Source organism: Patella vulgata, chromosome 4, assembly GCF_932274485.2.
Source record: "Patella vulgata chromosome 4, xgPatVulg1.2, whole genome shotgun sequence".
In the NCBI taxonomy this organism is placed as follows: Eukaryota; Metazoa; Mollusca; class Gastropoda; family Patellidae; genus Patella; species Patella vulgata.
Window position 1 is genome coordinate 50,568,309 of NC_065882.2, and position 13,555 is coordinate 50,581,863.

The window sequence follows — 13,555 nt, forward strand, 5'->3', positions numbered from 1 at the left end:
TTGCGTAGAGGGGCGGCAATTTTGTCTTGTAGATTCGAACTCAATCGTCATTAAGGTGTAACGGTGATATATTCAAACGGTTGGTTAAATCGGAATAAAATTAGTACCTCCTTAGGGTCCACAAGCTAAAAAAAACGTGATTTTTTGTGCAATCAGGGGCCATAATTCAAGAAGTTACAGTCCTATATGCGCGAATATCGAAAGGTACCAATATCTTTGGGTTATAAACTTACATTTGAAATTTCAACAAAATCAGATAAAAATTGCGAACTTTACAGGGTTCACAAACTAAAAACGCGATTTTTCGTACAATCAGGGGCCATAATCGCAAAATAAACGGGCGAATTCTCCTTCACTAGACATTTCTAACCGAATGCACCAAATTAGTAAAGTACCTGTCTACCCTAATGCGATATGCAAGTGTTCATTTAACGCACGCCTAGTTGTAATGTTTATGTTCTGAGAAAGTGACAATGTCTAAATATGTGAAATTTACAAGAGAAAACTGGATTTTATCGGACGTCTAGTCATTTAGGCTAAGGGAAGAAATCAAAGGGATGAAAATTCCAGGTATGTCACAAAGTTTTAGCCATTTTAATTAAAAGATGAAGTATCGCCTGGAACAGACAGTCGGTGATAATTTATATATAATTTGAAGTCAGAAAAGTGGCCTGTAGTAAGCCTAGCAATGCATATTGACTCTTTAAATAGAGTATTGGTTAGTAATATATCCTGACAAAAAAGTTTAGTGACAATTACTGAGAAAACACTGTGTTACTGCATACTGTTCATCCGGATTTTCCGGCGTGGTTATCCGTTCCGTTGTCAGTGGTGCGATAAACCGAGGTCCCGTGTACACATTGGCGTGCACCTAAAAGGTCCCTTGGCAGTTGGAATTCGATATAAGAGTAGGCCATATCGCCGAAGTCTGGGCAAAATTTCTCCCACACACTATAACGTTAAATCCCATTTCCTTTCATTACTGCATGCTGAATTTCGCATTTGTTATCATTATACTGCCAATATGTATTTCTCTCCATACTAATTGCTAGAAATACATCTACCAATTTTAATCATTTGTTAAAAAACCACAATCTCTAATCACTAATATTGTATTTGAATTCCTTCAACGTTCTGTCTTATTTTTCACCCTGTTGCTAGGTTTTATCCACAATTTATTATATATGTACCAAACCCATTTACTTTCCCAGGTATACTGCTTATTTCGTTTGGGTGACAATTTCTCACCAATTTATGAGGCATTTTCCCTCCCGGATAATAGAAGCTTGATTCTAAAAGAAATCTCTTTTCCTTACAACTTGTAGTCTGTGACAGTAACGCTACTATTCACTGATCATTATCATGTATTCCCATAATGTTAAAAGTATTAAATCTGGCCAAAGTATCGGTTTGGACAGGCGGATTCACTACTACTACGATGACGCTATAATGACATATTGCAATGTTATAATGTGAAATTAATATGCACAACATGCAGTAGCGGATTATATTGGAGCGAGAATAAAATTGAAAATCTCCAAAAATAAAACTGAAAGAAAATCCTGTATTTGTGGAGAAAATTTGATATGGACCCCGTGTGGCAGAGGGCCCGCGTCCAATGGAGGAGCCCCCAGTCCAAGAAAAGAGCCCCTGAATCAGAAAAGGCCCCTTTCGACTTCAATGCAAGGGCCCCCCGAGTTCAATAAAATAGAATTGAAAATCTCCAAAAAATAAAACCAAAAGAATACGCTGAATTCGGAGAGAAAATTTCATATGGACACCGTGTGGCAGGATCCCCGAGTGCAATCGAGGGACCACCAGCCCAAGACTATGATCCCTAATTCAGTGCAAGAGCCCCGAATCCAAGAAAAGGGTCTCTGAATCTGAGAAAAGGGCCCCTGTACAATAAAAGGCAGATCCGACACCCAATCATTCATCACTGCCGTTATGCGCAGGTCAAGTTCTCATTTGTTTCATTAGCACGTACAGTGCGCTGAATATTCTGGGTATTCGTTAGCGTTCGTTATGGTGCATCCTCGGTATCCCCAGTGGTATCGTTCTGTACCGCTAGGTTCTTCAATAGCTAATAGGTCTGCTAATTCCCTTGTTGGTATCTCAACAATTCTTAATCGCAGGGGCACGAGGAAATAAACACCATGTTTTCGATATATTCATATTATACAAAAGATTCAAATTTGTATAGTTATGTTTTCTTCAGTGAAAACTACCTGTAATTAAAATAAAATATTCTAGGTTACAGAATGTTTTAGAAAATGCAAGTAAATAAAAATCTTAAACATGTAAATTCAATACACGATGACATGTGGCATTAGTGTGTCTTTCAGTCATTGTCCCACAACATTCGATTTTACTTGCATGTAGTTTACCCCAATATTGGAAATGATGACTGTGATAACTGAGACATCTTGAAAACCCATTAGAAATATGTGTATTATCTGTATTTTTATTTTGTCTTATCTACAACGTCTCAACGTATGGTTGAAATCATTTTGATTTGAGTTATAAACGATGTGATTTTTTGGAACTTTCTTCCACATTATTTTATGTCATCTGTTGTTTTAACTGCTTTGTTTTAAGCGGCAGTGTGAGTTATTAATGTTTCATTAATATTATTATTGTACTAATTGGTCAAAGGGAAATAAACTAGCATTTGCTGTAATTTACATGTATATATATAGATGTTGGATTTCAATTTTAATACTTTTAGTCAATAGTATCAACAGACTACATGTGAAATCAGAGACATAATTTAATGATTACCATAATCTAAACCACGAACCAAGTAAAAGTTACATCCAATATTCTAACAATTTTATCCATGCGTGTGTATGCATGCTGTTCTCGTTTATTAACGAAGCAATCATACCCAACCCTAAGGTTCTTCAAATATTTATAGATATAATCCCGACAAGCAGCACTTGCTAAGCCGGGGTTTATAATTTGCTAGGTAAGTAATGTGGTGATGATAAGATATATAGCAAACCTTTAAATACTCTAGAATAACGACTGTGTTTTGGCGGAGTCCAAGGAATGATGGAAGCACAAGAACCAGCGTCCCCAGAATGATGCGTATCAACCTGAAGCATATAAAATAAACATTTTATGTTCAGTACTCCAGTTGTAGGTGTTGACGTCCAAATTATAAAGCCTTAAAGAACTATATGTTGGCAGTAAAAATCTTATATTGGGGTAATCAAGACAAAGGGTCAATACAACCGAAAGACAAATTTGAATAAAACTTCAGTCAAATGATCACAATAATAATGCATGGAATACAGAAAAGAAAACAATAAACACTGGTCGAAAATCTTTTGGAATAAAGTACAACACATAGGGATAAGGGGTTTCAGAAGAGATTTTTGAAATATCTTGTGGAACTCTTTTAGTGGGAAAACTACGCACAAACAACTCTCAACCATGTTATAAATAGAAGTGAACTCTTTATCGCTTGCAATTGAAAAAGAGACGGTAAAATTTATATTTGATTATATGCCCATCAACCAGTTGCAATACAACAAACAGATGAAAACTGTGTGAATCTAACATCAGTGATTATTCGAACCTACGATTTTCAAGTTACATGTACATGTATATTCCTATTTAGATACCCGGTAGTGAAGTAGATCCGGAGGTTTCTATGGAAGAATAACCATATTCTGCCCCCGAAGAAAGACGCAACCAAAAATCTGCAACCAATCGACAGAATTGAGCGTGTTACCTTGATAGTATGATGAAGGTTATTTAGACCAGCAGAATGATCGGGTACATCTTTATTAGCCAATAAAACGTAGAAATCAGATCTATCTTTTAACACTTTATCTCCAATAGCTAAATATGTCTGTAAAATACATTAAAAAGATCTTGTAAATAGAAAAGGGCGAAAAAGAGTCTACCAGAGGTCGTGATTTATTGTGGCCAATGATGAATCTTTGGGCCATAAAAACCACGCTAAGTCATTTTTATTAAAATTGTGTGAGCAATTCTGGAAATTTCCTCTTTAAATTCATTCTGCTAAAGGATAATTTACATGAACGAAGTCAATGTGTTCACAGGACCTCGTTATTTACTTGACGATATTTTCAGAACCAGCCCTCTTGAAGTTTTTTGCAAGAAGTGCAGACTTGTTTATATACTGAAAACAATATACTCTGTATATATATTTAATTCATATAATACTTACATCATAACTACCTTGCTGGAAATTTCTAGTAACATGAACACTACCTTGTATATCATGATGACCAGGTTGCCATATTCTAGTATCATAGGATAATTTAGCAGCTAAATATTTTCCACTAAAGTAATAAACAAAGATACACACACACATATATTATACGCTTATAGCCTAAGTTTAAAATCGCAGGATCTCGGAATATGGTATGACATTCTCTTCGGTGAGACAATTTACGACACAAATACTGTACAAAGGGGCCATTTTTGAAATCGACCAACTGATATATAATGTAATGTGTGCCAGGGGTGGTATACACGAGAACGCGTCCGAAAATACTTCGAATCGTTTATTACAGATAGTAAGTACTGATTACGGAAGACCACTAGGGTCAATCAAATGAAAAAAAACAAACATTCTGTTATCTTGTAATTACGTAATTGCAATATCTTGTAAGTGGGTAAGACGCTGGCTCGCTAGCCTGGAGGATGCGTGTTCGATCCCTGCATTGACCGAAAAAGTTGACTGAGATTTTCCTGTGTGGTTTCCCTAGCTGTCTAGTCGTTCGGATGCGTCGAAAAACCGAGGTCCTGTGTACACAATGGCGTGCACGTAAAAGTTGGAATTTGATGCAAGAGTAGGCCATATAGTTCCGCTGTCCGGGCATAATTCCGCTGTCCGGGCATAATGTCCCTCATAGGACACTGCATGGCGTATGCCTGTCTTCATTAACCCGATTTGATTTCATTTGGATGCATGAAAATAACGAATGATATTAATGGGAGCATGGCATGAATGTGCCGATTCTGTAACATGAAATGAAGTACGGCGCTGTCCTAGCTATTCGATAAATCAGTGTATGGCGACCTTTAAATAAATTACTCATGGGCTTCATCTATCTTGTAATTATAACAAGATAGCTATCTTGTAATTACGAGATAATCAGATTTTTTTTTTCATTTCAATGACCCTAATGGACTTCCGTAGGTAATTGTATAAAAACAAAAAGTAAAATACCGCCCGTATAAATCCATCCTCGGTATCCCCAGTGTTTTCATTCCGTTCTAATCCACTAACCCCTGGGTTAATCTATTGGGGAGACACGTTTTCAAATTATTCGCCCTTGACGATTGTGCTCTTTTTATCGACCAATCCCATGCATCGTTAATTGAAAAGGAAGTTGGCAAAGGGAAGTAACTCTCATCGGACAAGTTTAGGAGTTAGCCTAAATGAGAGAAGTTCAAATTATTCTAAATGCGTACTTACTAACAACAAATTATATAATATGAAATTAATGAAGACCGGACCAAATTGCCAAGTATAAGTTCAATAATAATAAACATAACAGAATGAAACATTTCAGATAAAGAACGAATAGTAATAATAATAACAAAAGTCTAAAATATAGATGTTTAGCTACGAGAAACAACAAATTATATAATATGAAATTAATGAAGACCGGACCAAATTGCCAAGTATAAGTTCAATAATAATAAACATAACAGAATGAAACATTTCAGATAAAGAACGAATAGTAATAATAATAACAAAAGTCTAAAATATAGATGTTTAGCTACGAGAACGTAGCTAAAAACGTTGAGATATACTGATGTGTTTGTTTTTAGCTACGATTGGATGCCTTTAGTTCCAAGTGGCAAACTCAATTTCTTTATTAATGCATATAACATCTTTAAAATAAGATAAGTTTATGCTATTATGATTAATTAAACCTACAGAGGCCAATGTAGTGGCACAACTGTCGCCTAACTCCAAATACTCGCGTTTAAATTAATGAAGCGTTGTTTTTGTCTGACATTAACCGCCATTGAAATCCATTCATAGTTACAGAGCTTTAGATTGCCCTATTGGTTGTCTGTTATAAAAGCCTTATATTTAGCCCCGCCTTCATGATGACAGCGTATCGTTTAAAAAGATGGCGGTCTTAGTAACGGCTTAACGCCTCGATTTTAAAAACGACGATTTGTACCCGTTTCAGGTAGGATTATATGCTTAATTGTAGTTGGGTCTGGCAGAAATATTATAAATAACAATAATCAATCCTTGTTTTTATTAAAAATATTGTCAATTTTGTTTACAAATGCCGGGTGCGAATCGCTCCCGCATGTGCTACATTTGAAGGTAATGGCCTCATGTCTTATCTCGAAACACGGAGGGTTGAGAGATTAAGGTTTGTTATCTAATAGATGTTATACATTTTTGAAATCAGCGAAACGTACTATATATTTTGATAATACAATTAATTATAAATGAATTAAAAATATATACATTATTTACACAAGCCATTCAGTAAATGGACATGAATTTGGTTAATTATCCTTATAAAATCGATGGCGAAACGACTGGTTTGTAAACTGTTTCTCGATTGGTTCGTAGATCTTAGCTACAATCAAGGCCAGGGCAGATAATTTGAAATCGTGGAAACCCTATGGATTAACCCAGGGTATAGTGGAGTAGAACGGAATGAAAACACTGGGGATACCGAGGATGGTATAAATCCATCCAACTAACTAAATTATACTTACTCATGCTGTGAACGCAATACTATATAGACATTCATAGATTTAACGGGTGCAGCAAACCCGTCATTTTTAATAGTAAACTGATAACAAAGAGTTCCTCCTGGGTGTACAGAGTTTGGTAAAATGGTCTGAAATTTCAGAAATATTATGACGGTTATAAATACGGTGCTGAAAAAAAGCGGCTTCTCTGCTGGAGGCTGGTGTACCTCGTCCGCGATATCATAGTATTATACATGTAGTACTGGTAATGTCTTACCTGACTCAGTGATAGCCTGTACCCTAATCGCCTGTGGACCTCTTCATAACAACCATCCTTCTTCCATATAGCGTACACATCTCGATTATACCCTTCGTTTAAAAACGTCCAGTGAAAATACGCCATTTCTTTTAAAGCTGTAGGGCATTTATCTCTAAAGGTGTAACAGAAACAAACTGAAGATATGAAATATTCTTGCTTACTATATATAGGAGGGGTTTCATTTTCCGATCTTTATGTTTGCTTATATTTCAGGCCTCAATAACATACGTGTATTTGATATAATTATGTTCGTAAATACCGTTGTTCCACAACGAATAATTCCTGTCGTTCTTTAATCTGTGGCAAAGACAAATTTCTCAGACGGTTCTAATCCATGGCCCTTTACCTTCATTTACCCAACCATATTAGATTGTTATTTACCTGTCATCTTTAGTGACAGCACATGTTTCTCCACCTATGACACAATATTCAGTATCAGCATGTAGATACGGATAATCAACAGCTTTATTATGATAAGTACCAACATCATTATCTGATGATAAGAAACAGTCGTTATGATGACCTGGAAGACAATAAAATCATTATATCAAAGATCACACGCGGGTGCAAACAATAATCAGTTTCCTTGTATAAACTACAAGAATAACTTAAAACAATTTCCATCGTCTCAATTTGCTATCAGGGGGTGTGTACGTAAGTCTATGCGGAATCGATATGGGATTGATAATGAATTTGAATTCACCATAATCATTACTGCGCTATGATTAGAACCCGATTCCGAATAAGAGAGAGATAAATGAGGTTTAACTAGGTCATTTCGGGACTAACACGTGGTTCAATTTTATTTCAATAAAATAGGGGTCTTTAGCAGTGGGAGGAAACAGGAGGACCCGGAGGAAACCCAAGAGATTGGACAAGCGACCCTACTCCTTGTCACGTACAACCGGGGAATCGAAACCACGCCAGTTGACTCAATGACAGACCTTATGATACAGCGCGCACGTGCTAACCATCGATTCCGAATAAAGAATGTAGCTACTATGTGCATAATATAGTGAACAAAGACTATATCTACTATTTACATAATATACTGAATATAGTCCTATACTAAACATATCTACTATGTGCATAATAAACTTAACAACGACTATAATATCTATTATTTGTACATGTATAATATACAGAACAAAGAAGGTATCTACTATGTGCATATACTGAACAAATACTATAGCTACGATTTACATAATGTACTAAACATAAACTGTAATATCAAGTATTGACATAATATACTAAACAAAGACTATAGCTTCTATTTGCATAATACTATGAACAAAGATCAGATAGTTAAACGGGCTGTCCAGCAGGGAGTATTCTAAGTAGTAATTAACACTATACACAGTAATTTGAGGGATGACTGGCTGTCACGATAGCAGATGGTCTGATTTTGTATCATCTTGCTCGATATATTGGGCAAAGAATTGCTACTATGGGGCTTAATGTGTTCAACATTAATTAGCTATCATCATGATTTTTTATATTTCTATAGTTTTCAGAGTGTCAATTGTTCTGAATCTATACCTGTTCTAGCTTTATGTCCATGTTTCAGAATTTCAGAATATGACGTAGGTTTCTCATCCCACATGTCTCTTTTGATAGATGGATATCTAATCTGAACTTGACTGGAAAATAAAAACAGCCGAGTTAACATCGTATATAATAGCCGACGATAATGTTCAAGAAAGTCGGTATAGCTGATGTTAGCCCACCTTTAAATTTCATTGTTGAATGTAATAATGTGTATGTAATCTACATTTAGAGGCGTTGCTATTGTTTATTGAAATTAATTATTCATGGTTATTTGATTTTCTGGATGGATGGAATTTGAAGATGTTTAAGAAATCTCTATAGGATAGTTAAATTTAACCCATTATGATTTAAACCTACACGGATTGGGGGACAGCATCTAAAACAGCTGTCAATACTTCTTTTCTGTCATTCCAGATACTATCAGAATAGCCGTGTTTGGGATATTTATGACTATCACGTTTATGTGGATCTCCGAAATATGTTGTATAATACCATTCACCTAAGGAAGAAGACGTATCTTTATTATTAAGGTTATTTAATAAATTCCGGAATATCAGCTTTAAAGGAAAATAAAGGAATGGGGTTAATGTTTAAATAACTATGATCACCTTGCCAAGGGTATATTTTTTGTATGGGGAGTGGTGTCTCTATTTTCTTTTGAAAATCTATTTATCATGTGCATACGGGTGGACCTCAGTGTTACCTATGACAAGATGAACCTGAGTGTTAATGATAAAACAATGTTCTCACAGTTCAGTTGCTTGTAAATATAACTTGAGGCGTTTAGTCTATGGTAGTTGGTAAATTTGTTGTCTTTCTTTAGTCATTTTTGGGCTGATTAGAAGTGACCTACCCCAAATTCCAATAAACCCTGCCTCCACGGAAGTTAAAACACCTTCATGTTTCTGTAGGATTGGTTTTAGTTGTTTTATATGTTCCAATATCCAGTATTTATTGGCATCACCGTATGGTGCTTCAGATTTCTGTAAAGATAAAGATAACATAACATAATAGGGAAATCCGTGTTTGAGCTATGTAATCCACTCTTGAAGAAAACGAGTATTAAAGTAACGATGATGCATTGATATTTGTCGCTAAAATATGAAATTAGGAAAAAAATATCAAAATACCAATTCTAGATAATGTCCCGGTTTGGATTCAATCGGATTTAAAACAGGTGTTAACAAATGTTCGCGGACAACAAACTCGCGGCGGGCTTATTGTATTGTGAGCAGCATAGATCGATGCAATTTCATTTCCACATATCTTTGTAAACACGGAAAGGAAATTGAACCATTATTGGGCTGATATGCCTATCAGAGATTCATCTTTCACAATATTGTACTTTGCAAGTGATTTCTATTACTTAAAATGGTGCATCGGGACATTAAGCGGTGGGGCTATATAAATGTGTACAATATACAGGTAAAGTTAAGCTAACGAAATACTTACCATTTTCAGCGTATAGCAGAATCTAACTGTAACAGTGAATCCAGCTTCAGTCAATGCTTGGAGATCATTATCAACATCTTTTAGATAAGTTGAGGATATATGAGAACTAACATATTTATCCAGTACGAAATATCTCCATACCATAGTAGTTCCAATCTTCTGTCGCAGTGAGTCAAGGAAATCCACCTGTATTAATTTTAATAAAGGAAGTTAAAGAAGTTTTAAAGGGGCGTGGCATCTTTGATCTTTGTACGGGTCAAACAAGTATTGAATTATGATAAGAAAAATTAACCAGCATGAACTCTAAACCACAAGTCAAATGAAATGAAATGAAATGGGGTTTAACGTCCTATTGTTCTGCTCCTACTGGGCTAATGAAGACGGGAAACCACAAGTCAGGATACGAACTCCGCTGGACGAATTGAATAGTGTGTTATTTAGAGTAGTGAAGGGGCACGTTTCCCATTACGGCGGATTGAGGAGAAGTTAGTCTTTTTAACTAATTCTTGATTCTTTATGTGATCATGCAAAATCGCCGACTACTTAAAATAAAGTCGGTTATATTGAAACATTAGCGTAATGGAACTTAACAAAGTGACAGATAAAGTGCGCCAATAAAGGTCACTGAACGGCTTTTTAATTTCCCGATGACGGATATTGATCTTTGTACTTGATAAGCTCACAACAGCAATACAATAGGTCCAAGAATGCAGCACTGTATACCTATTCCCAGTGTAGAGAAAACAATATTTATACTGAATAATGGAAACCTGGAAACATATTTAACTAAAACATCTGCGATTCGGCGTGTTTGTACGTTGTCCGGGTTTTAATGAACAATGTTCATAAACAAAATGCCATTACTAAAAGTCAACGCTGAATTGTATTGTGGAAGAATGGAAGTAATACATATTTTTAAAACTAAAATGCTCCTAGTATACAGTAACTTAAGTTATGAGGGCACCATATTGTAGATTTCTAGAAAGTTATTCCTTTCATTTTACTTACAGTTAATGGTTGATGATGTTGTGAACTAGATGTTCTCTGTTCAACAAAACCACGACCAGGATTTTCTATATGATCATTTGTTCCGGAATAGGTCTTCTTTGTAAATCTAAAAAATATTACAAAGTTCAATTATGCATGACAGTATAAATAGAAATCGTCTCGTCTCTGCACTGTAATTGTCTGCCCCCCACCTTGTCCCAAAGCATCGACCAAAGAAATTGCTTAGCTCTGCTTAGCTTTAGCTAGAAATGTTAAACATTGAACTCAGTCAAGACATTCACCTGATGAACATTTACATCAAGTTTAAACATTCTACCTCATTTGAAAGCAGAGATGTTATGTACCAAAGTCTTGACCAATCAAATTGCTTATCGATCCTTAGCCTAAGCAGAAAATTCTTATCAACAAACTTAGTCAAGGTAATGATATAGTGAATCTATACTCAGAGTTTCATCACTCTCATTTAATTAAAACCAAAGTTATCGTGCCCCAAAGCATCTACCAATCAGATTGCTTATCTCTGCTTACCGTAAGCAGACAATGTTTATCATCGCACTCCATCAAGGCATTCACCTACTGGACGCCTACACCAATTATGAACATTCTACCTCAATTAGAAGGGGAGTTGTGCTCCAAAGTCTCGATCAATCAAATTGCTTATCTCTCTGCTTACCCATAAGCAGAAAATGCTTATTTATGGAACTTACTCAAAGTATTGATGTGATAATACTATACACCAAGTGTTCCCACTCTCACTTAATTAGAACAAAAGTTATCGTGCCCCAAAGCATCAACCAATCAAATTGCTTATCTCTCCTTACCCAAAGCAGAAAATTCTCATCTCCGAACTTCAAACTCAATCAAGGCATTCACCTAATAAACTCCGAGTGTGAACATTATAGGTCAATTAGAATGAGAGTTATTGTGTTCCAAAGTCTCAACCAATCAAATTGCTTATCGCTCTGCTTACCCTGACCAGAAAATGCTCATTATCGAACTTAGTCAAGGTATTGTTGTAATAAAACTATACACCAAATTTCATCACTCTCACTTAATTAGAACTAAAGTTATCGTGTCCCAAAGCATCAACCAATCAAATTGCTTATCTTGGATTACCCTAAGCAGAAAATGCTCATCTACAAACTCTATCAGGGCATTGACCTAATAAACACCTACACCAAGTTCGAACATTCTAGCTCAATTAGAAGGAGAGTTATTGTGTTTCAAAGTCTCGGCCAATCAAATTGCTTACCGCTCTGCTTACCCTGAGCAGAAAATGCTCATTATCAAACTTAGCCAAGGTATTGATGTAAAGAAACTATACACAAAGTTACGTCACTCTCACTTAATTAGAACTCAAGTTATCGTGTCCCAAAGCATCAACCAATCAAATTGCTTATCTCTGCTTACCCTAAGCAGAAAATGCTCCATCAAGGCATTGGCCTAATAAATGAAATGAAATGAAATGGAGTTTAACGTCCTACTGTTCTGCTCCTAACCTGGGCTAATGAAGACGGGCATACGTCATACAGTGTGCTATGAGGGAAATGTTGCCCGGACAGCGGCACTAAGGCCTACTCTTATATCAAATTCCAACTGCCAAGGGATCTTTTACGTGCACGCCAATGTGTACACGGGACCTCGGTTTTTCGTCCCATCCGAACGACTAGACAGCTTTCCTTGTCAGCCCCTCCGTCCTGCATCACTGACAAGGGAGAACCACGCCGGAAGTGGATGAACTTTCTCGGCCAATGCAGGGATCGAACACCCGACCTCCAGGCTATTGTGTCCCAAAAAGTGTGACGGACAGACAGACGGACGGCCAGACAGACAGACAGACAGACCTACAGACGGGCAGACAGACGAACCCATATTAATAGTCCCCTGCTTTCTTCGAAAGGCGGGGAACAATAAAAATTGTCACAGGCTGGAGGAAGGGTCCAGATCATGTGTAGACGTGATATGAATATGAAGTGTCCACACTTTGAATTTACAAAAAACGAAAGTGTCAAAGGATAAGGAAAATGTTGATTGTAATTATAGTTGGTCAAGCCTAACTATCCTAACCACCATTTTAAATTAACAATACTTACCCACTGGGTACAGAACCAATATTTGAACATGTTGGGCAACCACCATCCGTATCTATAATAATTGAGAAGAAAATATAGCTATGGATTTGTGATGGTCATTTTCTAGTATTCAAAGGCCGTTTAATAACACTCGGTAGTAGAAAGTGTCCCATAAAATGATATTTTATCTCCAAAATGTGACTTAATTTTGTTTAAAAATTGCATATCAAAAATAATGTCCATTTCGTAAAACCAGATTTATAATGTTACGCATAATATTGAAATAAAATATTTCAAACTTCACTGTTTATTCAATATTACATACTTATCTGAAGTAGAAAATAGTCCAATTAATCAAACTTACCTGATGGTAGGGCGAATACTACCAGAAGAAATATATACCACGTCATTGTTATGTTGGTTTAATTCTAATAATCGTTTTAAC

The 13,555-nt window shown here is 36.0% G+C and overlaps 1 protein-coding gene across 1 annotated transcript; it reads right to left on the bottom strand.

The window, feature by feature from the left end:
• Positions 1-2,159: 2,159 nt before the first annotated feature.
• LOC126818354 (uncharacterized) lies at positions 2,160-13,555 on the bottom strand. The gene is made up of 14 exons (XM_050545723.1): positions 13,475-13,555; positions 13,132-13,183; positions 11,039-11,144; positions 10,031-10,216; positions 9,432-9,561; positions 8,936-9,077; positions 8,570-8,670; positions 7,412-7,553; positions 6,989-7,142; positions 6,736-6,860; positions 4,202-4,316; positions 3,740-3,859; positions 3,005-3,098; positions 2,160-2,228 (listed from the first exon to the last, which is right to left on the bottom strand). Exons 1-14 carry the CDS (start codon positions 13,518-13,520, stop codon positions 2,215-2,217), a joined length of 1,527 nt encoding a protein of 508 aa, XP_050401680.1. The 5' UTR covers positions 13,521-13,555; the 3' UTR covers positions 2,160-2,214.